This window comes from Macaca thibetana, chromosome 18, assembly GCF_024542745.1.
Source record: "Macaca thibetana thibetana isolate TM-01 chromosome 18, ASM2454274v1, whole genome shotgun sequence".
Taxonomy (NCBI): Eukaryota; Metazoa; Chordata; class Mammalia; order Primates; family Cercopithecidae; genus Macaca; species Macaca thibetana.
The window spans coordinates 3016873-3040542 of NC_065595.1; the positions used below are offsets into that span (position 1 = coordinate 3016873).

Below are 23670 nucleotides of genomic sequence, written 5' to 3' on the forward strand. Positions count from 1 at the left end.
GTTTTTCTCCCTTTATGGTGAGATTACAGCCTTTATTGTCTTAAATCTCTTATACTCTTCAATATTTTCAAAGAAAACATTCTAGTCTCAGAAATAGTCCATCTCTTTGCAAAACAGGGCTGCCCACTTTTCAAGGACCCAGAAAAATCAAAACACTTTCAAAAATTTAAAAAATAAAAATAATTTTCACGTAATTGCTTTAGGAATTTTGAAGTGTCAATTCTTTTCACTACTGAGTGTTGAATATAGAAGATTTTTTAATGAACAGGCTTACCCTTTGATGCCAAAGGCAAAAAAAAAAAAAAATAACATTTGCACGTGTGATCATACAGCAACCTGTGAGGTGTCCCGGTGGAAAGCACACGGTGGGGATGTGCGTTTGTTCCACTCAACTGTTTTATCACAAAATGTCGTAAACACGGGAGATGAAAGCTGAACTCTCGACACCCAGCTACAAACCCACAATGGCCCTAAAAATCTGGGGTATTCATTGGTGTGGGCTGCCATGGAGGAATTTTTGGTTTTGTTTTTATTTTTATTTGTTGCTCTGTTTACAAATCAGGAGAGCCCCCGTTTTTATATGCTAGGAAGGTCCTTGCAATAGACCGAAGAGGTGTGAAAACGGGAGAGTGGAAGGCCCGAGCCCTGTCTCTCAGGACCACGGCAGCCTGCCCCGCACACAGTTCTGCTTCCCGTCCAGAGCAAGGTTTCCTGGCAGATTCCTGCCAGACTCTGAACGGAGCTCCCCATGACCCTATAAAAGGGGCTGTTTGTCCCCCTCCCACCCTCCTGAGCTCTTCCTCCCTCCCCTTGAGGGCACGTGGCCACTGGTACCACATGTTGGAGCGGCCGCCCCCGAGCCCGGGAATGCCCTAACAACACCCACGCCGGTGTTGCTGGGAGCTGACATTCAAGAAAAGTGCATTAAAAATTCCTTGAGGAGGCATATTCTTTTGAGAGCCGTAAATGAAAAGTGCATTCACAGAGAACGTGCTCCTTTGTTGTAAGAGGAAAGAACAGGTTTCCCAGTTCCCCAGAATGTCAGGGTCACATGAGGAATGGGTGGGCGCTTAGGGTCAAGACTGGTGTGTGCTTGGCCCGGCAGCTTCTCTCCAAGTGACCTCCCCAGCATCCCTCCTGTGCCAGGGCTCATATCTGAGGCCACTTGCGTGTCACGAGGCAGAGCCTGGAAACATTCGCTTTGGAAACCGTTCCTTCCTTTTTCTGTGGAGGAAGTAAGATTTCACAAAACACCTAAGCTGGACACAGTGATGTGCCACTGGGACGGTTCCCAAAACAGAAAGCAGCCAGGACATCCGAGTCCCCCACTTCTCCGTGCTGTGTACTTTTAGGGAGTTTTTTGAAAGCTAGCTTCTGACTGATGATTTTGTCTATTTTTCTGTTTTACATTAAAACCTTCATTTATCAACCTGCTCTTCTCAGCATTCTTCTATTCAGCATTCAGTATGACTTCCATGCCTCTAATTGTGACTGTGTAGGAGAAGAACTGTTTGTCATCCAGTGCTGTGGGGTATAGTCAGCCCTGTACATTAATCAGAATGTTCTGCTGCCTGATTTTTTTCCACTGCGTTTTAATTTCATTAAACATGTTTTAGTTCTACAGTAACCTAATTCCTCATTGTTAACATGAGATCCTAATTCTGTAGCTGTGTTCTGTAATCCCACAAGGCGTGTACCATTTGGAGACACATGAAGGATACAGTAGACAGCACGGAGGGCAGAAACACACAGGGCGTCCACCCTCCCCAGAGCACGATGTGCACCCAGAACCAAATTCAGTCTCATTCATCATGAGCATGTGTGGCAACTGATCCGGCCACCCAGTGCCTCCATTGGATAAGAGATTTGGCCAGAGATTCTTCTAGAGAAAATCCAAAAATGGAGGGTGCATTTGTTTCTGCACCCAAATACCTTTTGAGATTTCTTATAGGCATTCCTCTCGAAGTCTCATTACCCTGATCAGTTATTAATCGGAGGCTACCCTGGCCCGGTCGCCAGCTGCTCACTGTGTCCTTCTGTGGTCTCAGGAGCTGCAGTTGTGGCTGTTGTATGAATAGACGATAGTTAATTAGACGGGATATGTCTGTACTGGCAGTGATGTGGCAACCTCCTCTGTATAAGCGATACATTTGTAAATCATGGTAATGTATCTGATGGTAATTGCTTGTGGTGGTTGTATCATGATTTCATTTTATTATGAGCTTTTTGCTTTATATATTTCTCTGCCTTTTTATGCATTCATTAAACAGTTTAACAGACCAAGGACAGTGTACTAATTGCATGTGAACTTTTTTAAGTTGTTGTGTTTGGTTTGCCCTCCCTACATCAGTGTGCTGCGTTGCTGGCATTTCTGTGGCCTGGTGACACAGCTGGCAGGTAAGTCTGAGCACCCGAGCTCCTGTGCGGGAAGGTCGCAGTTGCTCACTCGTCTGCTTTTACTACACAAAGACATTGGACTCTCTTCTCCCCTGACAGTTCGGTGTGCTGGTCTTTCTGTGATGACTATTCTGATTCTGCCTGAAGTTTCTTGTTTCTCTCAAAGCATCCTCCCGCGAATGTTAGGGCAGGGTGGATGCTGAGCAGACCCCACTGGCCGGTGCTGTCACGGACACATCCCACTCCGCCAGAACTTCCTGAATGAACGTGCACACGGGTGCCAGTACCCACAGAGCCCCCTGGGAGCTCACACACAAAGGGGGGTCATGGGAACCTCGAGACACTGAAATGAGGGGATGGTGCTGGCGCTCTGAAGGATGATAATGTGTATGAGATGAAGGTGAAACTTGGGGTCCTTGAGAAATTAGAAACAAGAGTAAAGATAAGTGATTGGCTTGGATGTGGTCCCGCCTTTCATGTCCATCAGACCCTCATCTTAACCCAACTCCTCCCTTTAAACTCATTTGCATTTTAAAGCATTCATTTCTCTCATTGTTGATTTTCCTTTGATAAAATGTCTGGACATTTGATAACAGGCAATTCTGATCGGTGAATTAGGAGCTTGGCTTGACATCAGAGGGAATAGATCATCCTTAGAAAAAAAACACACAGTAGCACTCAGGAAAATCACTTAGATATTGATTCAAATTTGAGAACTGTGGACATTTCCTATCAAACCCTGATTCAATGTTTTTGTAAAGTCTTTTCCTTCATGTCTATCAGCACATTCCTAATGCTCTGAAATCATCCTACTTCATAAAAAGGTAGTAAAAAAAGGAGAAACAGCTAAAGAACACCGAACTCTTTTGAGGGAGCCCCATAAAAGCAGACTCTTAGCACACACAATTTCTCCTAAGAGGTTATTCTTGCCTTTCGTCTTCTCTGGCCCTTGCATTTGTCCCCCGTCTTCCTGGCTCTGGGAGTGGCAGGCAGCTGGGGCCACAGGTTGCATTTCCTGAAAACCATCAGTGGGACGCCTTATACCTACCCCCGTCACCTGCCTTCCCCATGGGTAGAAGGGGAGTCGGTGGAGGGGCTTCATAGGAGCCCACCAGAGCCACGAGAACATGTCTCACAGCTATGATCTCCTTCGTGAAGAAGAGCCATTGTAGGAGATGGAGGGAAAAGCAATAGAAAGTTCTTTGCGTGGTGGCCCCTGTGCAGAGCGTGCATTTGCTCACGCTCGTGGACACCAGCTGATGAGAGTCACTGCTTACCGGGACAGCCGAGTCTCATCAACACAGCAACTCCCACAAGCTTGTCCACGGAGACATCCTCTAAAGTAAATACTCAATTTACTTACTCTTTAATATCATAAATTAAAGTCACCAGAAATTCCTGCTAATATAGAAATAGCCTCTCTCATGCAGGGAGAATCCATTATGAGACATACAGCTAAGCATACACTCACCACAGATTTGCCTCTGAAAACCCCAGTGTGTTTACTTTCCATAATACTTCTAGAATGTGCTCACATTCTTCAGTGTCGGAACTACTCTACTCTGACGCATACTCAGCTGCTAACCTGGTTAAACGAATCCATTTCATCTGCAGCCAATACATCTCCTGAAACCTATGACACTGATTTCATCTCTTGACCACTATAAGTCTCCTCTTTCTCTTCTTTTCTCTGTCTTCGTTTTGCTGTAGCGGATAATCAAATAGACACTTCTTGCAGGGCACTTACCTTGGTCCTATAATAGTCTTTCAGCTGCGGCCCTCAAAGTTCGTTGATATAGCAGATACTCTCGTGTAACTGACAAAGAGAATACATTAAGTTAGAAGCAAATGCTACTTAGGAAGATTTATAACCACAGAGCTCAGGTGAGTGCACAGCTCCTGCTCCCGCCGAGGAAGATTAACTTCCTACTTGTGTTAAATTCCTAACCTACACCAGCAGCAAGGAAGAATGTCAGCAAGAAAATCAACTTTAAGCAATTGGCTCAAGTGACTTTGAACACTTGCTTCTAAAATTATTTCCTTATGCTCTGCAGAAAATCTGAAAAGGTCAGTCTTTGGTTCACTGAACCTTCATAGAGCAGGAACAGTTTCAACTTGTAAATCCAATGCAGAAGCTAACACACTTGCTGTAAAAATACAACTCTACAAGGAAAGTGGAATGTAAACTTTATCCGTTCCACGGGAGACGTCAAAAAACCCTTTTAGTGCACTTTGCTCCGGCCTGGGAAATGCCTTCCGCCCTGGAGCCTAGAAATCTTTCACAGCTGGTGCCTCTGCCATATTGAGAACACTTGGTCCCGTTGTTTGATATAGGGCCTCAGCATAGACTTTGGAGGAGAGAATTCTTCCCTAAACTTTCCTTTTGCTCTCTATTTCCTGAGTCCTTCGGGACGCATGCCTGCCCTCTGACCTCCCGTCACCTCTTGCTGGTCCGTCCATCATCCATCATCTGCACACGCCTTCTTTGCTCACTGTCGTCCTTCATCCTCCACCGCCTGCTCACTCCTCTTCACTCTGGGTTCTTGCCAAGCCAGCTCTAGAGGAGATTTGCTGGAGGACTTTGGGGCACTGCCGGCGGCGCCCACCCGGACTCACGCAGCTCGCTCTGTGTCCCCCGGCAGGTACCCTGGCTAAAGCCGGGCCGGAGCCCTCTGCCCTCTCATGCCCGCAGCCAGCCTGGGCTGTGCAACATGTACAAGGTAAGATGCCGGCGGGTCCCCACCCATCGGGGCCAGGGGCGACCTGCCCTTGCCTGAGCTCTCAGCCACTGTCCCTCGGGGCCAGGCAGTGTCACTGCCAGGGGTCCACCCTCAGCCTCGGGGGCATCTGTGAGGCCGTCAACGCGGAGGGGCAGGCCTCCCCCCCGAGAAAGCAGTTGCAGGAAAAGACATGGAGGACGTGCCTTTGAATCCTTGGAGGGACTCCTCCGCAAAGGGCATGGCTGTCAGCTCAGGACGATGGGCAGCCTTGGTGACAGGGTCTGCCTCACTTTGCTGAGACCTGAAGCGCGTGGAGGGGCCTGGGAGTGGCTCTGGTATTGAGGGCTGGCCTGGACCATGGCCACATGCAAACCTGTGCCTGAGTGTACTTTGAAAACTAGTGCCTAGCAGACATTTAGCACGCACTATACACACAGGTGGAATTGAGCTCTAAACGATGAGTGTCCTTGGGACATCTGGTCCTTCTGGGCTCTGTCCTCACCTGAGCCCAGCTGAGCTCTGTGTAGGAAGTGGGCTATCAGTGTGGCCTGTCCTCATCTCCTTGTGTGGCTGCCACAGCTTCTCAAAGCACATAGGTGCCAGGAGTAATCACAAAGAAGAGGGCAGCCAGGAGGAGAAGGGGAAGGGGACAAGCCCAGAGCTGGCACTGACGTCACCATGAGCAGGGCTGCTGTTTGCACAGTAGGAGCGGTCACCACAAACCTGCGTCCACCGGGCCCCCTTCCAGATCCAAGCCACCACCGTCCGCACCTGGGCACCTGGCTTTTTAAGCGTGGGCGTATGCAAAAGATTGGAAACATGTGCTCAAGTACTTAAATAGCGAGAACATTTCACGAGTGTGCTCAATGGAGCACCCGGTGTGAGGGAGAGCTGGGGTACCCCTCTTCAGAGGCCTGCAAGGTGGGACCATTTACACTGAGCAAGGGGCACAGGAGCATGGGGGACAGGACGCCTGCGGGTGCCAAAACTTGGAGCCCCTGAAGGGGAAGCGTCCGCCAGGTGTGGCTGCATGTCAGACGTCATGCTAGTGCCTGGGTGTCCAGGGCTGCGCCGCCGCCGTCCAGGAGTGGGTTTATGAGGAATGAGGATGTGCCTGCTGGCCCCAGGATGGCCAGTCCAGGGCAGTGGCTGAAAGTGCAGCAGAGGAAGCCAGGGCTTGGGGGCAGAAGGGCCCTGGGGGAGCCAGGACCAGACAAGGGCCAGGTGAGAGCCCCACGATGGTCGTGGGACTCGGAGTGACTGGCGGCTGCGGCTGGGGAGAAGGATTTCTTCCTCAAGCCACAGGGGAGGAGGCGACCGTGCACCCTAGGGGGTCTCGATGGTTTGGACGCCCATCCTGAGAGTCTGTGTTTAACGTGAATCGTGCCCTAGTTGTGAAGCCGCGCTTGATTTTCGAGGGCTGTCTTGGTGATGGGAAACACCAGCACTACCCCGAGGCAGTTTCTGAGGGTCCCCTGTCCTTCTGGGAGAGGCCTCTTCCCTGGGATGCACTGGGGCTGTGGCCACCTGGCCTTCACTGAGACCAGGACGGGGCTGCAAGCACCTGCCCCTGCCTGGGAGGCACCGACCCAGCCCCGCCCTGGAGAGCAGTGCTGGTGAGAAGGAGGATTTTAACTCTGGGTAGGAATATCTGATGTGTGGGAGGGTTGAGCTAAGGGTGGCACGGCACCCAGTGTGTGACGCGCTGGCAGGTAGCAGCTTGCCCCCTGCCCCGTTTCCTGCTCTGCGAGAGGCGTGCTGTCCTCAGTGGACCCTGGCCACAGAGAGATGCAGCCTCTGCCAGAAACCCCATGTTGCCAAGCAGAGTGGAGAGGATCAGAGTCCTGGGCTTCTGTATCCAGATCATAGTAAGAAATTCAACAGAATGCTTCATTCCTCTTCTAAAAAACTCTTTAGCAGGGAAAAGCAGCCCTTCTGTTCTCCACAGCTTCATCCTGGACAGGTTTTGCATGTACCTTTAAAAACCTGGTCAAAGATAAGTAAATTCTCTGCATAATGCTTTGTCCACGTGCCAGACCGCGCCTCACTCCTGTGCACACAGGGCAAGGTCATTGAAAGTCCTGCAGGCTTCCACGACTCGGCTCGTTGCACTCCACGCTTGTGTACTTGTGGACACCCCATTCTGGTCCAGATAGGAAAAGCAGTAGGGGTGTGTGTGTGGTATTTACATGTCTATGGAGTGAAGGGAAAATGAAGATAAGCGTAAGTTGAAACTAGAGGCTGGGCAGGCTGTGTGGGCTCCCAGCGTTGCTCGTGATGGACAGAGAGCCCTCCCGGGGCTGTGTGCTAGAGGCCTTAAGTTCTCCTCCAGCCCCCTGAGCAGGGGCCGGCGATGCCTGGCTCACAGAGGCCGTCTCTGCAGGAGGTGTACAGGCAGGCAGGCTGGTCTGAGAGCCCCAAGGGGTGCCCCTGCTCGAAGACAGTGGCAAGCCCATGCCACTTGCATACTGAGTGGAAGAATAAGCGAGGAGCTTCCCTCTCTCATCTCTGAGAAGGAGCTTCTGAGTTTGAATGTCTTCCTCCGGTACTTTGGGATGCTTTGTTACTGCAAGAAAGTGGCTGGAAGGCACCAGCCACAGAGGAAGGAATTGCAAGGCGGGAGGCACTAAATGGTTTTAAAATACAGAGGGATTTTTAAATACAGGGATTCCATGACAACGGACCCTTGAATCAGCTCCCAATGGAGACAGAAGCAGCTGGGTGGAAGGCTCAGGCTGAGAAGTGCCAGGAACCAGCAGAGTCAGAACCAAGCACTCCCTGCCCTGTGACTCAGAAACGCCCACAGCACTCATGCTCTCAGCTGACCAGAGGGTCTCTGCCTGGCTCCACCTCACCCTGTGTCCTCTCCCTCCCTGTCTCTCTGTCTGTCTGCTTCTCCCTCTCTCCCTCCCTCTTCCTCTCTCTCCCTCCCTCTTCCTCTCTCTCCCTTCCTCTTCCCTCTCCCTTCCTCTTCCCTCTCCCTTCCTCTTCCCTCTCCCTCTCTGTGCAAACACACCGGGAGGGTAAGGGAGACACCCCAGCTATGAATCAGGCAACGACGAGGCAAAGAATAACCTGCTCCCGTGCCGCGGTGCCCCCTCCAGAGTGGGACCCTGCTCCCAGCTCCCTGACTCCTGGGACACCGGTGCTCTCAGGGCTGACAGGCCTGTTGTCTTTGAGGACTGGAAGGCGGGCAGCAGGAGCACAGGAGGGGAATAGTGTGACATCTGAGAACCCAAAAGCAAGCTGGAGAAGCAAGGATTCCGAGGCGAGAGGAGCAACACACACGACGGGTAATGGCCACGTGGGAAGTAGACCCGCTGTTCTCTGCAGTTCCTCTGTCTGCACAGCCCGTGCCTCCCGCCTGCCTGTCCATCGGGCGCTGCAGGTCCCTGGAACCTGGTGCTGGGCCTGCGCTGGAAGCTGGAGTGAGGGCACCTGTGGTGCAGCTGGAAAGGTGGCCCTGGGCAGGGCGGCTCCTCTCGGCCCCACCAATGGTGCCAGCTCCTCCAAGCTCCAGGCTCAGCCTGGGGCCCAGGACACTGACCTGAGCAGGACGGGGCTGCTCTGGGCTTCCAGCAGCCGCCGTCTCCAAGTCCTCGGACGTCCTTTCTGCCTCATTCTCACAGACCCTCGTGCTCCTGGCCTGCCTGGGAGGACACTGTCCACCCCTCAGCCTTGGCACCCACGGAGGCTTCTGGAAAGACCTGCCCTGCCCCCGAATCCACCATCACCCAGCACATTGGCGTTTAGGAGGCAAAACATTTTGTGCCATGGGAAGCACAGGATTAAGAACCAAAAATGCTTGGCTCAGGTCTCATGGCACCACGTCACAGCCCTGGACCTGGGGCAGGTGTCTGTCTTCTCTGAGCTTCCTTCCCTCTCCTGTAAAACAGCAACGGTGGCGAAAGCATCACCTGTCCTGCAGATGCTGTGGAACGTTGTGCTGATCGAGCGAGAAAAGCAATGCAAATGCCCCCTAGGAGCCTCGTCCTCTGAAAACACTGAGTCACCGTTACCCCGCCCCAGTGCTGCTGCACACTCGTTCAATTTTGGAAGCGGCCTGGTGACCCTCGGAGCTGCTGGGGAGAGCAGCACTGGCTCTAAAAACCCTGGTGGCCCCAGTCCCTCTGCCCCTCAAGGCTACAGCTTTGGGTCCTCCTTGTTTCTGTGCTGGGGCCTTAGTTTCCAAAACTGTAAAATGAAAGTCACAGTGGTTAACCCCACATCAATCCCTGCTCCCACCATTCTTAGAAGGAAATGGCAATCAAGCCTCAAAAGCTCCGTGGTCGGGGCAGCTGGACTAGAACTTCACCCTCTGGCCGTCAGCTCCAAGTCATCTGCGTCTGGGAAGCAGCCGTCTCGGAGCCCCCCTGTGGGAGAGAAATCTCTCTTGCCATGGGGAAGGGGAATTTTTTCCGTGGGTCTCTCGGGACGAGGAACAGAGACCCTGCTTCCCGGAGCTGTGGTCATCAAGGGTGTGCTCCTGCATGGAGACGCCGTGGCAAAATGGTACCCGGGGGCGAGCGGCCATCAAGGTGCTAACCAGAGAGGCCACAGCACAGCCACCCGGAGGAAAGCACACAGCCATTTTAAGGACTTCCTCGCCAATCTGACAGCAGCTCTCAGCTCTGACAGGTGCTGTGTGTCCACCTCCGTTGCTTCTCCCTCTTCAGCACACTCACCAGGATGAGGAAGCTGGAACCCGGCATCAAAACTCTTCCCCTCTGAGATTAAACCCAGATCAGAAAAATGCAGCCACTGAAAGGGTTTACTTAATGGCAGAAGCACAGGCTGCCAACCTTTGACTTTTGTGCCCTTCTGTGCCCAGAGCCAGAGCCCCGATGTGGGTCCCACGAGGTTTCGTGCCAAGAGGTCTCTGATGCCGACCCCCGTGTCACCAGGGGACAGAGGCAAAGGCGCCCAAAGGAGGCCACAGGAACCTCACCTCCCCATGAAACATGGGAGAGAAAACACGACCAGATACGCCCTGACCACATCTACAAAAGCAGTATCCGAATCTCTGTGTCCAGCCTCACAGTTCGCTAAGAGGAGAAACACTGATTTTCCTGTCATGGGGCAAGTCAACAACCCCCCAAGGAGAGCACCAGGAGGGGAACCACACACAGGTCGCGGTCGCCAGTGGCCACCGCCCTGCAGCGCTCTCGATCCCAGTATCTGCAAGGAGCTATATCGCCTGGACAGCCTCAGGTTACCTGAAATCTGCATCAGAACTAAAGGCATGTCTGTGGATTTTTTCAGACTTAGAGAAAAGCCCGCTATTCTGGATGGTACACAGCTTTCTATAAAGAAAATAAATGCCCGCGACTTTCATTAACTCGTGCGAGCCAATGATTCAGGAATAAATATAATCTTCAACCCGGCAAAGGGCAGAAACACAGGAAAAACCGCATCTGTCGTTCAGACAGAAAAGAATTCTCTCCAGACTGCAAAATCCAAAATGCCCTGACCTTGCTGGAAAAAAAAAAAAAAAAATCGATTATACTCTCCTGACACATGGTGGGAGCTGTTTGACCAGAAATGGGCATGCTTTTTTTCAGAGGAAGCTATTATTTAATTAGTATTGTAACTAGTGTTTAACTAGTATTGAAGGAGAACCACAGTGTTCTGTGATTTCTTGGAATTGCCAGAGCGCTGTGATGTCAGGGGGATGGGGAGTAAGAGTAAGGGAGACACACGGCCCACCATTCACGGTCGGATGTGTCATCTCATCTCCAGCCTTGCAGGCTTTGACACGTGTGTTCTGTCCAATAATACTGATTTCATTGGTGCCTGTTTTAGCTGCTGGGCCAGTTGCCATGGGAAACAGATGCCATGACCCTAAGCTTCAGATAATTTGCAGGGGGTCTGCTGTTCACCACTCCCACCGGTTTTTAGGTAGAAAATACACATGCATTGAAACAGAAGATCCCTGCAGAGAAAGGAGGCCGCCACGTAGGTGCCTGTCTCCTTTGAGCATCTTTAAGGAGGATCATTTAATCACTTAAACAAGGTTTCTGGGGATGTAAAGGATCTGTGTGAGCCATGAAAGAAGTGTGATGCAGGGGGAAAATGGCAGAAAATGTGCATCTAGTTCATCTAGAACTACATTTTACGATTCCTAATTCAAAAAAATACACCAAAGAAGCATATTATCACTTTCACCAGAAAAAAATTATATCAAATATTCCTCTGTGTTCTTTCTTACCACGGCGGCTCAGAACAGCAGTGACACCACTGTCTTCCGTGGTTCCGAACAGGCCACACAGATTCGTCCCTGGGCCCTCTGGCTCTGAGCTTTTCCAGATTAACGTCAGAGCTGTCTGGTATCTGCATTTCCTGAGAGTGCCACATGAATCAAATATTACCCTGGGAGGAAAAAAGAGGATAAAGCAAATTCATCCGCTCTTCACTCTTAGGACCACTGGTGAAACCATCGAAATGAACGGCATAGGTCCCAAATGTCGCTCTGTGGATGTGTGCAAAAATCCACCACGTTCAACCCGGGAATTAAAGGAACAAGTACCAGGAGACACGCTGGCTGGTTGGTTTTCAGTCACATAGACAAAACAGGGTGGCCCAGACAATGCACTCTGTCAGTCCTGAGGCATCACTTTCCACTGAAGGAGGGACTGACAGGCCCTTTGTTTTAATTACATAGAAATGCACCTTTTTTTTTTTTTTTTTCTGAGACGGAGTCTCGCTCTGTCGCCCAGGCCGGAGTGCAGTGGCGCGATTTTGGCTCACTGCAAGCTCCACCTCCCGGGTTCACGCCAAGAAATGCACCTTTCAAAATGACAGAGAAAATTGGAAAATCTCATCTCATTAACTACACTTGCATTTATTGTATCCATCAGTGTTTACCAAAATAACTGGGAACTAATTTTCTAGTAAACAGCGCAATTGAAGCTTCCCTCATTCCCTAGACACCAACTGGCATATGTCATTGACTTTGTCTACAGATACTAGTTTATTTTTCTCATTTATGAGCACATTGTTATTTCTAGCCAATAGCTTCATAACTTACTATAAGGTTAAGTCTACAAATTCTTGTGATAAACAAAATACAATTTAAAAATCCATTCTTCTCGGCCAGGCGCGGTGGCTCAAGCCTATAATCCCAGCACTTTGGGAGGCCAAGATGGGCGGATCACAAGGTCAGGAGATCGAGACCATCCTGGCTAACACGGTGAAATCCTGTCTCTACTAAAATAACACAAAAAACAAGCCGGGCAAGGTGGCGGGCGCCTGTAGTCCAAGCTACTCCAGAGGCTGAGGCAGGAGAATGGCGTGAACCCGGGAGGCGGAGCTTGCAGTGAGCGGAGATCGCGCCACTGCACTCCAGCCTGGGCGACAGAGAGAGACTCCATCTCAAAAAAAAAAAAAAAATCCATTCTTCTCCCTTCCCTTTTCCCTTTCTCCTATGACTACCCAGTGAATTTCCTCATAGGCCACTGAGTTTCGAGTGGGTAACGTGAGCCTCTCATCCCACATTCACTCCACAAGAGTCTCACTTGGCATGGAGTCTAAAGATCAAGCCCTAGACAGCTAGCAGACTCGGCGAGCGGGTCCCTGAACCTCTTTGCATCTCAATATTCAAATCTGTAAAATGAGTGGTGATGTGGGAACAGTGCTGCATGATGTTTTGGTTTACGATGCTCACACCTCATGTTTTAAAACCAAGACTCATTGCTTTCTCTGTTCTGGTTTTGCATTGAATCCTTTTGGGGACACAGGGAAAAAATGTACATTCCTAGAACTTGGACCAATTACTTAAGACAATGCCCATAAGGAAATCCCTACTGCATTTAGCCACTGGATGGTAGATGCTGCTCTCTGGGCATATTGAGATGCATCAACAGAGACATTTTTCTAACGTGTCATTCTGTGATGACATCACGGACCACACGACAAAGGGAAGACCAGGCATTTGCTGAGGCTCCACACCCAAGTGCTGAGGGATGCATCTCTGTAGCAAAGGCCCTAATGGGAGGTGCAGGTGGAGAAAGCCAGGTGCACGAGACCCCGCCGTGATTGCCTCCATGAGAACGCACCATTCCAGGTTTACAAGAGGGCAGAGGTTTCCAGGTGGCAACTCCACATGGGGCGAACTCCCTGTGCTCCATCCCATCAGGTGGGAAAATGGGGCAGATGTTATCAGCACTCAGTTATTTGATCCACTTCCCAAAAACTGGCACACAATAGCAATGGGGAAACATGTACTATCTGTTAATACATGTGGTCTGAAAGAAGGCAGATCATCTCTAATGATAGAAGATGTTCTGACACATGACTGTCAGTAAGAACACTATTGTAAGGGGAGGGTGAGATGAGCAGGAACTCTTTCTCATGGGCATTTTTTTTTTTTTTTTTGAGATGAAGTCTCACTTTATCACCCAGGATGGAGTGCAGTGGCGCAATCTCGGCTCACTGCAACCTCCACCTCCCAGGTCAGGTGATTCTCCTAGCTCAGCCTCCTGAGTAGCTGGGATCACAGGTGTGAGCCACCACGCCTGGCCTCTTATGGGCATTTTCTTAATTAATCATCCAAGTTCTAGGAATGCACACTTCTCCTTGTGTCTCCAAAAGGATTCCATGTGAAATAGGAGTAAGGACCTGCAGTACCTCGCCCGTCTGTTCAAACTGCAGAGTGGGTCCCCAACAGGCTCATTAGCTGCTGTGGACTGCGGGGAGCTGCTGGAGGCTGTCAGGCTACACTGGGCCAGTCTTCTGGGTAGGTGTATCTGCACCTGTGTATCTAGTGATTTACTCTCATCCAGAAGAGAAACGCGGGCACACTCCAGCCTGGGATGGCAGGGGAGGAACCCAGGCCCCACGGGGCCCCGCAGGGTCCCACCTGGAGAATCAGTGAGCTTCAGGGTCCGGGCCAGTGAGCAGGGACCCGGTGAGTGGGGGCCGCGTGGGCGGGGACCCGGGCAGGTTCAGAGCCATAAACTCACTAGGCCTTCACGTGTTGACCTTGTGATCATTGATTCAGGGAAACAATTAAATTCCTCTCTCGGACAATGAAAGAAGAGCTTGAACTCTTTTTTTCCCAACCACAAAACTCCAGGCACCAGTGAATATTAATCTTTTTTTCAAATTAATTGTAAACATTTCTTCTGAGAGGGACTGACTCCATCCACGTATCTCCTTTAGTAAAATCCGAATGGAAATGATGCCGCCAAGAAAGGCTTTGGCCCTGCAGCCGCTGATCTTCAGATGCATCGGGAGGCAACTCATCTGTTACTCCTCCCCGTTAAGAACGCCCAGCTCCCCAGACCTTAAAACAAATTGGAAAGCAGGGCGGGGAGTGGTGGAAACAAAACAGAACAAACAAACTCTTCCTGATTTCTGGAGAGAAACGGGCCCCAGGAGCAGCCTGGGTGCCGTGCTCAGGAGCTCCGCCTGCTGGTGATGAGGAAAACAATTCTTCAAAAATCATACAATCAGGCTCATGGAAAAAGGAATTTCTTTTACAAATAAATGGCCACCTATGGTCTTCCTCCCATGATTTAAAAAACTTTTCAGGAAGGTATTATATTTACCAACCGAAAGTTTGTCATTTTGTTGTTGCTGTATCAACCGTGATGAAAACCTCTACTGATAAGAAGAGGCTTTTGACACCGTTGAGTAAACCAAGAAAACTCAGGTGCAGAAAACGGTGTGTCTAGTATGATCACTTTGAACGGCATTTGCATATTTTGTCTGTGTTTTGCACAAAGCCAGATCTAACAATGTGCTCATCAAAGTGTAAACCAGGGTCATCGTTAAGTGGTAGAATTTTTCCACAGACTTTCTTAACTTTCTTATTTCATGTGATATCTTTATATGAGCATGTATTATTTTTCTAAACAATAGAAAATATTCCTTTTTTAAAATCAGGTCATTTTTTAATTATTCACTTGTCCCAAGTATTCAGCTCCAAATAAGCCAAACATTTTGCAGAAATGTCCTGGCCTCATCTCTAGCTGCCAAAACACAGATTGCAGGATGCCCCCCAGCATCTGAGTCCATTTCTTATTTTATGGTGCAACTGACCACCTAGCTCTTCCTCTGCTTTTAATCACCTACAAAGAAAGTGCAGTACTTGAAACAGGTTGGGGATGGCCATGGAGACACAAATCTCAATGAATAACCAACATGTTCACAGTTTTGGCTTTTTTTAAACCTTAGTGTGTACAACTAAAAGTATATCAGGGAATTACTAAATGTGTGTCCTAAAAACTAAGCAGGCCATGTGCAGTGGCTCACACCTGTAATCCCAGCACTTTGGGAGGCCAAGGTGGGCAGATCGCTTGAGGCCAGGAGTTCAAGACCAGCCTGGGCAACATGATGAAACCTGCCTCTACTGAAAATACAAAAATTAGCCAGTCATGCTGGTACGTGCCTGTAATCCCAGCTACTTGGGAGGCTGAGGTATGAGAATCGCTTGAACCCAGGAGGTGGAGGTTGCAGTGAACCAAGATCAGGCTACTGTACTTCACTTCAGCCTGGAAGACAGAGTGAAACTGTCTCAAAAAAAGATAAAAGAAAAAAAAAAAAAGAAAAAAAAACCCTAAACCTAACAGCAGGAATCCTTTCTCTCCTAGAGAGCCGAAGTTCAGCATTCAGTTCACTTTCAAGATGGCCTTATACAGCACAAGTGTTCCTGGGGCCGTGGCTCAGAACATCCGATGGGACTGACGGGAGAAGCTGGGTTGCGAGGCTGGCTCAGGCCCTCAGCGGTCTCCTCTGGGAAGGCTTGAGTGTGGGCCACCCCCTTCAGTGTCCCCCGTGGCTGGTCTGGGAAGTGACTCGAGTTCACCTTCACCCTCTAAGCGTTCCACCCAGCTTGCGTCTTCCCCTCACCTCCTCCTGTTGTTTCTTTAAGGCCTAGCATCTTCTCCCAGCTCCTCCCACCTAGGAACAGGTAACCTGTTTACCATAAGGTGTGACAGAATAAGTGCCCGTTCCTCATAAATTGCAAAATAAACCTCCCAAAATACTGCTTTTAAAATCCACTGACACTTTGCATTTATCACATTTCCTGCCCCTCTGGAAGCCGTGAAGGTGGTGGTGCATTCCTACAATTGAACTGAGCAGGGTTTGTGGTGAGCAAGGGGCTGTGGGGTCAGTGAGGAAGGGGCCGAGGGGCTCCATGAAAGGACCACAGACCCAGATCGAGGATCCTGAAGGATGGGGCTGCTTCTGACCTTGCCTGCTGGCCCGTGTGACTGAAGCTGTATTGCATGGACCTGCAGTCAGCTACTCACTGGAAAGTGGGGCAGACACGGGGCCCCACTTCTCAGCCAAGCCATCCTAATACTGTGTGTACGTCTCATCTCGTAAATGTAAATGCACCTCGACCTTCACAAGGACGTCAGGGTCCCAGTGCTGTGTGCTGCTATTCCTTCGAAGAAGAAGGGAACCTCGGCCAGGGAGCTTTACCGCAGGCTGTTGGGGAAAGAAGCGTGGGGCGTTCGGGCGTCTCTTCTGTGTGTCACCCGAGGGCATGGGAATGTCATGGCCAAGTCAGATCAGTGTCGCTCGGGGGAGCCTGGGTCGCTTAAAAGGTGACTCAGAACTACAGCCAAAATGTGGACACAGCCCAGAAGTTCCCAGGAGGGTGAATGGATGAGCAGAAAGCAGTCCGTGCATACGGTGCAGTGGATGTCATTCAGCCTAACAGTGGAAGGGAGTTCTGACGGGCTGCAGCACAGGGAGCCTGGAGGGCCCTGCGGTAAGTGTACTAAGCCATCCCCAGAGGACAGACGCTGCGTGGCTCCATGCATAGGAGGCCCCTAGGGTGGCCCAGTTCATAGAGACAAAGTGACCTGAATGCTGGGCCAGGGATGGAGAGTGAGTGTTTCATGGGAACTAGGTTTCAGTTCGGGAAGCTGGAGAGGGTCTAAAGAGGGATGGCGGTGACACATTATACAACAGTGCGAATGTGATGTATGCCACTGAATTGCACACTTAAAAACTGTTAGAATGGTAAGTTTTATGTTATGTGTGTTTCACCCCAGTAAAAAATTTACTTTTTAAAAAGTGGCTCAGATGCAGCACCCGTCCACGCGGACCACGCAGTCCCCTGCCCGAGGTCGTCGCCACCCTGAGGTGTGTCCCTGGGCTTTTCCTCCTGTGCTCAGCACAGAAGCTCTTTAGGAACATCAACCAAAACCCAGGTCTGGAGTCTCAGGAGACAACCAATGTGGAAGCTCAGCAGAGACCGATCTCGCAGGCTTTGCACTTTCCCAAGGTGGTTTCTTAGTAAAATTCTAGAACAGAACACTCGGAGAGCCTCTGTTTCAGTCCCATCATTTCACCCGTGAGGAACCAGAGCCCCAGGGCCCCAGGGACTTGCTTGCTCAAGGCCGCACAGGTGGTGTCAGGCCCGGGCTGGAGCCTCCCAGCTCCCTGCGGCAAAGCTGTTTCACAAGACTGCCATGGAGGGCTTTCGTTCCTCCGCCACCTTCTGTCTGCTGAGCTCCACTGTGTGAGTCAGATGCCAGAAGCTTTGGGGATCCCACAGAAGTTTTTCTTTTTTCCTCTGAAAGATTAAAATCTAGCTGAAGAGGGAAGATGCTTGCAGAAAGCTAAAAAGGACAATCCAATGCCAGATGAGGGTTGCAGCCAAAACAGGCTATATTTTCCCAAAACAGAGACATTTGGAAGGGGAGGACACTCTAGGCAAAGGTCAGGGAGCCCGCAGGAGCCCTAAGGCAGAAGGAGATGCCAACGCTCTCAGGGGAGACCCGAGACTGCCAATCCGAAAATTCGCACAGTGAAACAATGCGCGCATGAATTCCACTTCTGGCTCTACAATGACAGGTCACGTTAAATGACCTTATTCTAGTTCACAAAATAATGAACAAAATGGGCTTGCTTTGGGAGTACAGTTCTATGAGTTGTGATGCACGTATGGATTTGTGTAGCTACCGTCATAATAAGGACACACAACCCCAAAGCCTCCCACCTCCCCTTCCCTCGTGGTCCACACTGCACCTTCCCCCCATTGCCTACCCCCCAGCTCTGACCTCCCCCAATATAGGTCAGCCTTTTCCAGCATGTCATAGAAATAAGATCACACTGTATAAAACCTTTTAGAATGGCGGCTTTTACTCAGCAAGATTCCTTGGAGCTGCCTCTAGGCTGTTGCCTGTATCTAGAGTTTGTATTTTTATTGCCAAATAGTATTTCATGCCTGGATACAACACGGTGTGTTTAACCCTTCAGCCTCTCAAGAGCATTCGGGTTGTTGACAGTTTAGCTGTGAACATTCATGTACAGGTTATTGTGTAAATATATGTTTTTATAAAAATTTAAATTACTTTTCCCTCAAAAGATGGGTGGCCAATATATTCGTTATAAAAACCGTTTACAAAAACATGTAATTTATCCTTTAGTATTTAAAGCAGGAAATGGAATTACAGGGTCACATGGAAAGTTTAGGGTTAACTTTCTAAGAAACTGCCAAATTGTTTCCAGGAGTGACAGTTCGTGTTCCCAAGGTAATCCATGAGGGCTCAGGTGGCTCCACATCCTAACCAGCACTTGGGAATGTCGGCGGTTTTTATTTCAGCCATTCTAACGGTGCGGTATCACCTCACGGTTTTGATTTGTGTTTTCCTGATGCTGATGATGATGTCCAACATCTTTTCATCTGCTTATTCACCCTCCCTACGTCCTCTTTGCTGAAGTGTTTATTCAAGTGTTTGGTCCATTTTTAAACCAAATTGTTTGTTTTCTTCTGGTTGAGTCTTGAGAGTCCTTTACAGATTCTGCTTTCAAGTCCTTTGTTAGATAATGTAATTTGCAAATATTTTCTCTCTGTATGTAGCTTGTCTTTTTATTCTCTTGACGGTGTCTTTTGTAAAACAAAAGTTTTTAAATTTGGATGAGGTCCAATTTGTCCATTTTTCCTTTCATAGATGATGTTTTGGTGTCAGGTCTAAGAACTTGTTGTCTACACTGGTCAGGAAGATTTTTCTCCTATGGCTACTTCTAAAATTTTATAGTTTTACATCATGAATAACAATCTATGATCTATTTTGAGTTCAATCTTATGTAAGGTGTGGATTGGGGTTAAAATGTTTTTTTGTGGTTGTTTTTTTTTTTTTTTAAACATATGGATGTTGAATTGTTTCAATGCTGTTTTGTTTGTTGAGAAGACAGTTTTTTCCATTGAATGATCTTTGCCAGGAATTGGCTGGTCAGATTTGGGTGAGTCTATTTCTGAGCTCCATTTGTCCGTTATTCTACGTGCCTGTCCTTCTTCTAACACTACAGGTCCTCAGTTAACATAGCTGCATAGTCAATCTTAGAACCAGGTAATGAGTTTCTCTCACTTTATGTGTCCTTTTCACAATTGTTTGGCTATTTTTGCTCCCTTGGATTTCCATACAGTTTTAGAATCCACCTGTCTCTAAACAAAACCTTGCTGGAATTTGAATTGGAATTGCATTAAACCTGTAGATCAATTTGGGGAAAGAATCATAGTTTTACTATGTTAAGTCTTCTAATCCATGAACAGAGTATGTCTCTGTTTATTTAAGTTCTCTTTGATTTCTTCCACCAGCTTTTTCTAGTGTTAGCATTAAAGTTCTGTACCTTTTTGCTAAATGTATACCTAATATTTTGTTTCCTTGATGCTATTCTATATAATAATTTTTTTTTTTTTTTTGAGACAGAGTCTCGCTCTGCCGCCCAGGCTGGAGTGCAGTGGCCGGATCTCAGCTCACTGCAAGCTCCGCCTCCCGGGTTCACGCCATTCTCCTGCCTCAGCCTCCCGAGTAGCTGGGACTACAGGCGCCCGCCACCTCGCCTGGCTAGTTTTTTGTATTTTTTTAGTAGAGACAGGGTTTCACCGGGTTAGCCAGGATGGTCTCGATCTCCTGACCTTGTGATCCGCCCGTCTCGGCCTCCCAAAGTGCTGGGATTACAGGCTTGAGCCACCGCGCCCGGCCTATATAATAATTTTTAATGTTGTTTTTTAATTGTTCATTACTTGGCTATAGACATATAATTGACTAAATGTCCTATCAGTAATAGGTCATTACATCTATGGTATAACAACACAAATATAAGACTGCTTCAAATTATCTGTGCAACTAATGATCTATGGCTAAAAGCCCAAGTCAGAATCCTAGTTCAGTCACTCTTCAATGCATCTATAACCGAAAAATGTGTATGATCTCATGATAACAATTCCATTCACTGAAGACCAGTGTCAGTTCTGTATTAAAAGTGAACTAAACAGCCTACACGTTAATTCAGCAAACAGTTGATGCTCACTGCATTCTTAGTTCTGTGTGAGGACCACCAATAAACCAACTGCCTTTTTCATAGACTTTTCTGACCGTGATGATAGCTCCAAGAGCTCAAATAAAACCTACCAACACCATGTGTACCTCAAAAGATTTAAACTACCTTTTCCTCACCAGTGTAGTGACCAATATATTCATTATAACAGTCACTTACCAAAGTATATCATTTTTCTTTTATCATTTAAAGCTGGTATTCCTAATTCACATGTGAGGCATTATCTATGTAATTCTCCATTGAATCTCTGACAACATGGCAAGTTGTAAAATCCTCTGAGATCTGCATAGCGTGACTGAGCATTCACTTCTTTAAAATCCTGACCTAAGCCTAAGTTTTTTCTTTAGAAACTTAAAAAGTTTAAGGCATTTTTCTAGTTTAATCACAGGATGAGTGATTTAAAGGTCAACAATGTTTCTGTGACTCAAAATCCAAAGTTCAGCATCTAGAGAAATGGAGAAGTGGAGAAGAGGAGAAGTGGAGAAACGAAGAGGTGGAGAAATGGAGAAGAAGTGGAGAAACGAAGAAGTGGAGAAACGAAGAAATGGAGAAGTGGAGAAGTGGAGAAACGAAGAAGTGGAGAAGTGGAGAAATGGAGAAGTGGAGAAATGAAGAAGTGGAGAAGTAGAGAAGTAGAGAAGTGGAGAAATGGAGAAGTGGAGAAGTGAAGAAGTGGAGAAATGAAGAAGTGGAGAAGTGAAGAAGTGGAGAAGTGAAGAAGTGGAGAAACGAAGAAGTGGAGAAGTAGAGAAGTGGAGAAGTGGAGAAATGGAGAAGTGGAGAAGTGAAGAAGTGGAGAAACGAAGAAGTGGAGAAGTAGAGAAGTGGAGAAGTGAAGAAGTGGAGAAGTGGAGAAGTGGAGAAACGAAGAAGTGGAGAAGTAGAGAAGTGAAGAAGTGGAGAAGTGGAGAAATGAAGAAATGAAGAAGTGGAGAAGTGGAGAAGCGGAGAAGCGGAGAAGTGAAGAAGTGGAGAAGTGGAGAAGTGGAGAAGTGGAGAAACGAAGAAGTGGAGAAGTAGAGAAGTGGAGAAATGGAGAAGTGGAGAAGCGGAGAAGTGAAGAAGTGGAGAAATGGAGAAGTGGAGAAACGAAGAAGTGGAGAAGTAGAGAAGTGGAGAAATGGAGAAGTGGAGAAGTGGAGAAGTGGAGAAGCGGAGAAGTGAAGAAGTGGAGAAGTGGAGAAATGGAGAAGTGGAGAAGTGAAGAAGTGGAGAAGTGGAGAAACGAAGAAGTGGAGAAGTAGAGAAGTGAAGAAGTGGAGAAGTGGAGAAATGAAGAAATGAAGAAGTGGAGAAGTGGAGAAGCGGAGAAGTGAAGAAGTAGAGAAGTGGAGAAGTGGAGAAAAGAAGTGGAGAAGCGGAGAAGTGAAGAAGTGGAGAAATGAAGAAATGAAGAAGTGGAGAAGTGGAGAAGCGGAGAAGTGGAGAAATGAAGAAGTGGAGAAGTGGAGAAGCGGAGAAGTGGAGAAGTGGAGAAATGAAGAAGTGGAGAAGCGGAGAAGTGGAGAAGTGGAGAAACGAAGAAGTAGAGAAGTGGAGAAACGAAGAAGTGGAGAAGCGGAGAAGTGGAGAAATGAAGAAGTGGAGAAGTGGAGAAATGAAGAAGTGGAGAAGTGGAGAAATGAAGAAATGAAGAAGTGGAGAAGTGGAGAAGCGGAGAAGTGAAGAAGTAGAGAAGTGGAGAAATGAAGAAGTGAAGAAGTGGAGAAGTGGAGAAACGAAGAAGTGGAGAAGCAGAGAAGCGGAGAAGTGGAGAAGTAGAGAAGTGAAGAAGTGGAGAAGTGGAGAAGTGGAGAAATGAAGAAGTGAAGAAGTGGAGAAGTGGAGAAGTGGAGAAGTGCTACCCAAACACCAAGGGCAGCATGGCTTGCCCTAGACTATGAGCTGTGTCAGTGATTTCAGCCCATTGGAGTAGAAGCTAATAAGTAACTTCGTCTGGTAGACATAACACTTAAAGATGTACGTCCTAAAGTTTACACAATTTCCTGTCTCTTCCATTTTGTTTTTTGGTTCATAATTTTACACCCCTTCTCTCACGGTTTGAGGAGAAGGTACAAGGCTGGTTAGTGGTGACTAAATACAACTGGTGACTGAACGCAGAGAAGTATTCGATAAAAGATTACATGACACAAGGAGAATCAGAGAATTCCTTGGATTCTTGCAGAATTCACAGAGAGAATGAGTTGGAATACGAAGAATCAGGGATTTTTATTAGGACTCCAATGTCCCCGGCCCTTCTGACATCCTCACGTTCAGAAGCCCACAGCACCCGCCTGGGAGGAAACTGAGCATGCAAACTCCACTCCTCTGTGCGTGAGAAGGTGGAGGTGTCAGTAAACAGAGGGGTACCCGCCTTGGAGTGCCGGCCACATGCAGAGCGCCAGTGGCCTTCTGTGAAGAGTCTGGGAGCTGTGCTCTGTGTCTGAGAGAGGTTGACAATCTCACCAGGAATGAGAATCATTAACCAACAAGGGCACAAAATGGGAAAGACAACTAGTAAAATATGGAGTGCTGATCACTAAGAAATCCAAGGGATAAAATGGGATTTTTTTTTTTGGAGACAAAGTCTCGCTCTGTCATCCAGGCTGGAGTGCAGTGGCGCAATCTCAGCTCACTGCAACCTCCACCTCACAGATTCAAGCAATTCTCCTGCCTCGGCCCCCTGAAGCTGGGACTATAGGCACACGATGCCAAGCCTGGCTAATTTTTTGTATTTTAGTAGAGACGGGGTTTCACCATATTGCCCAGGCTGGTCTCAAACTCCTAACCTCAGGCAATCTGCCCGGCTCGGCCTCCCAAAATGCTAGGATTACAGGCGTGAGCCACCACGCCCAGCCAAAATGGGATCCCTCTTTCATTCCTCATGCATTCAAAATCTCTCAGGCAGGAATTCTGTCTGCTTCACTTTTGCGGTATCTTCAGAACGTGGACCATGCCTGGCCCCCGGCATTTAGTTGGGAAGTAATGAGGCCCCGGGCAGAGAGGGGCGAGCAGCTCATGGTTACGCCGTGCTGTGCCTGCAACTCTGTCACAGGGGAGGCCATAGGCAAGGGGTGCAAAAAACAGAGCTCGCAGTGCTGAGCAGGCCCTGTGCATGGGAGACGCCTTTGCCCTGGGCCCTGAGGAGGTTCCAGAGGGGAGAAGGAAGGGCCTTGTGGACAGAAAGGACCCTGCGCAAGGCCCAGGGCAGGGGATACGCAGCCCGTCCATATGGAAGATGGGCGGGGCCAGGGCATAGGCGCGTGACCCA

General features: G+C 48.6%; 1 protein-coding gene across 6 annotated transcripts in view; it reads left to right on the forward strand.

Annotated features, from left to right (window-relative positions):
- The window catches only part of MBP (myelin basic protein), a 153233-nt gene that overhangs the window by 115866 nt on the left and 13697 nt on the right, over positions 1–23670 (forward strand). For 2 of the 6 annotated variants that reach the window (XM_050767601.1, XM_050767602.1), the window contains exon 3: positions 5040–5117. The exons of 3 other annotated variants lie outside the window; for them this stretch is intronic. In XM_050767601.1, the coding sequence (XP_050623558.1) occupies positions 5040–5117 (78 nt within the window). Of the gene's footprint in view, positions 1–5039; positions 5118–8145; positions 9641–23670 lie in introns of those variants that run through there. One more of the 6 variants, XM_050767600.1, reaches the window with a different exon arrangement.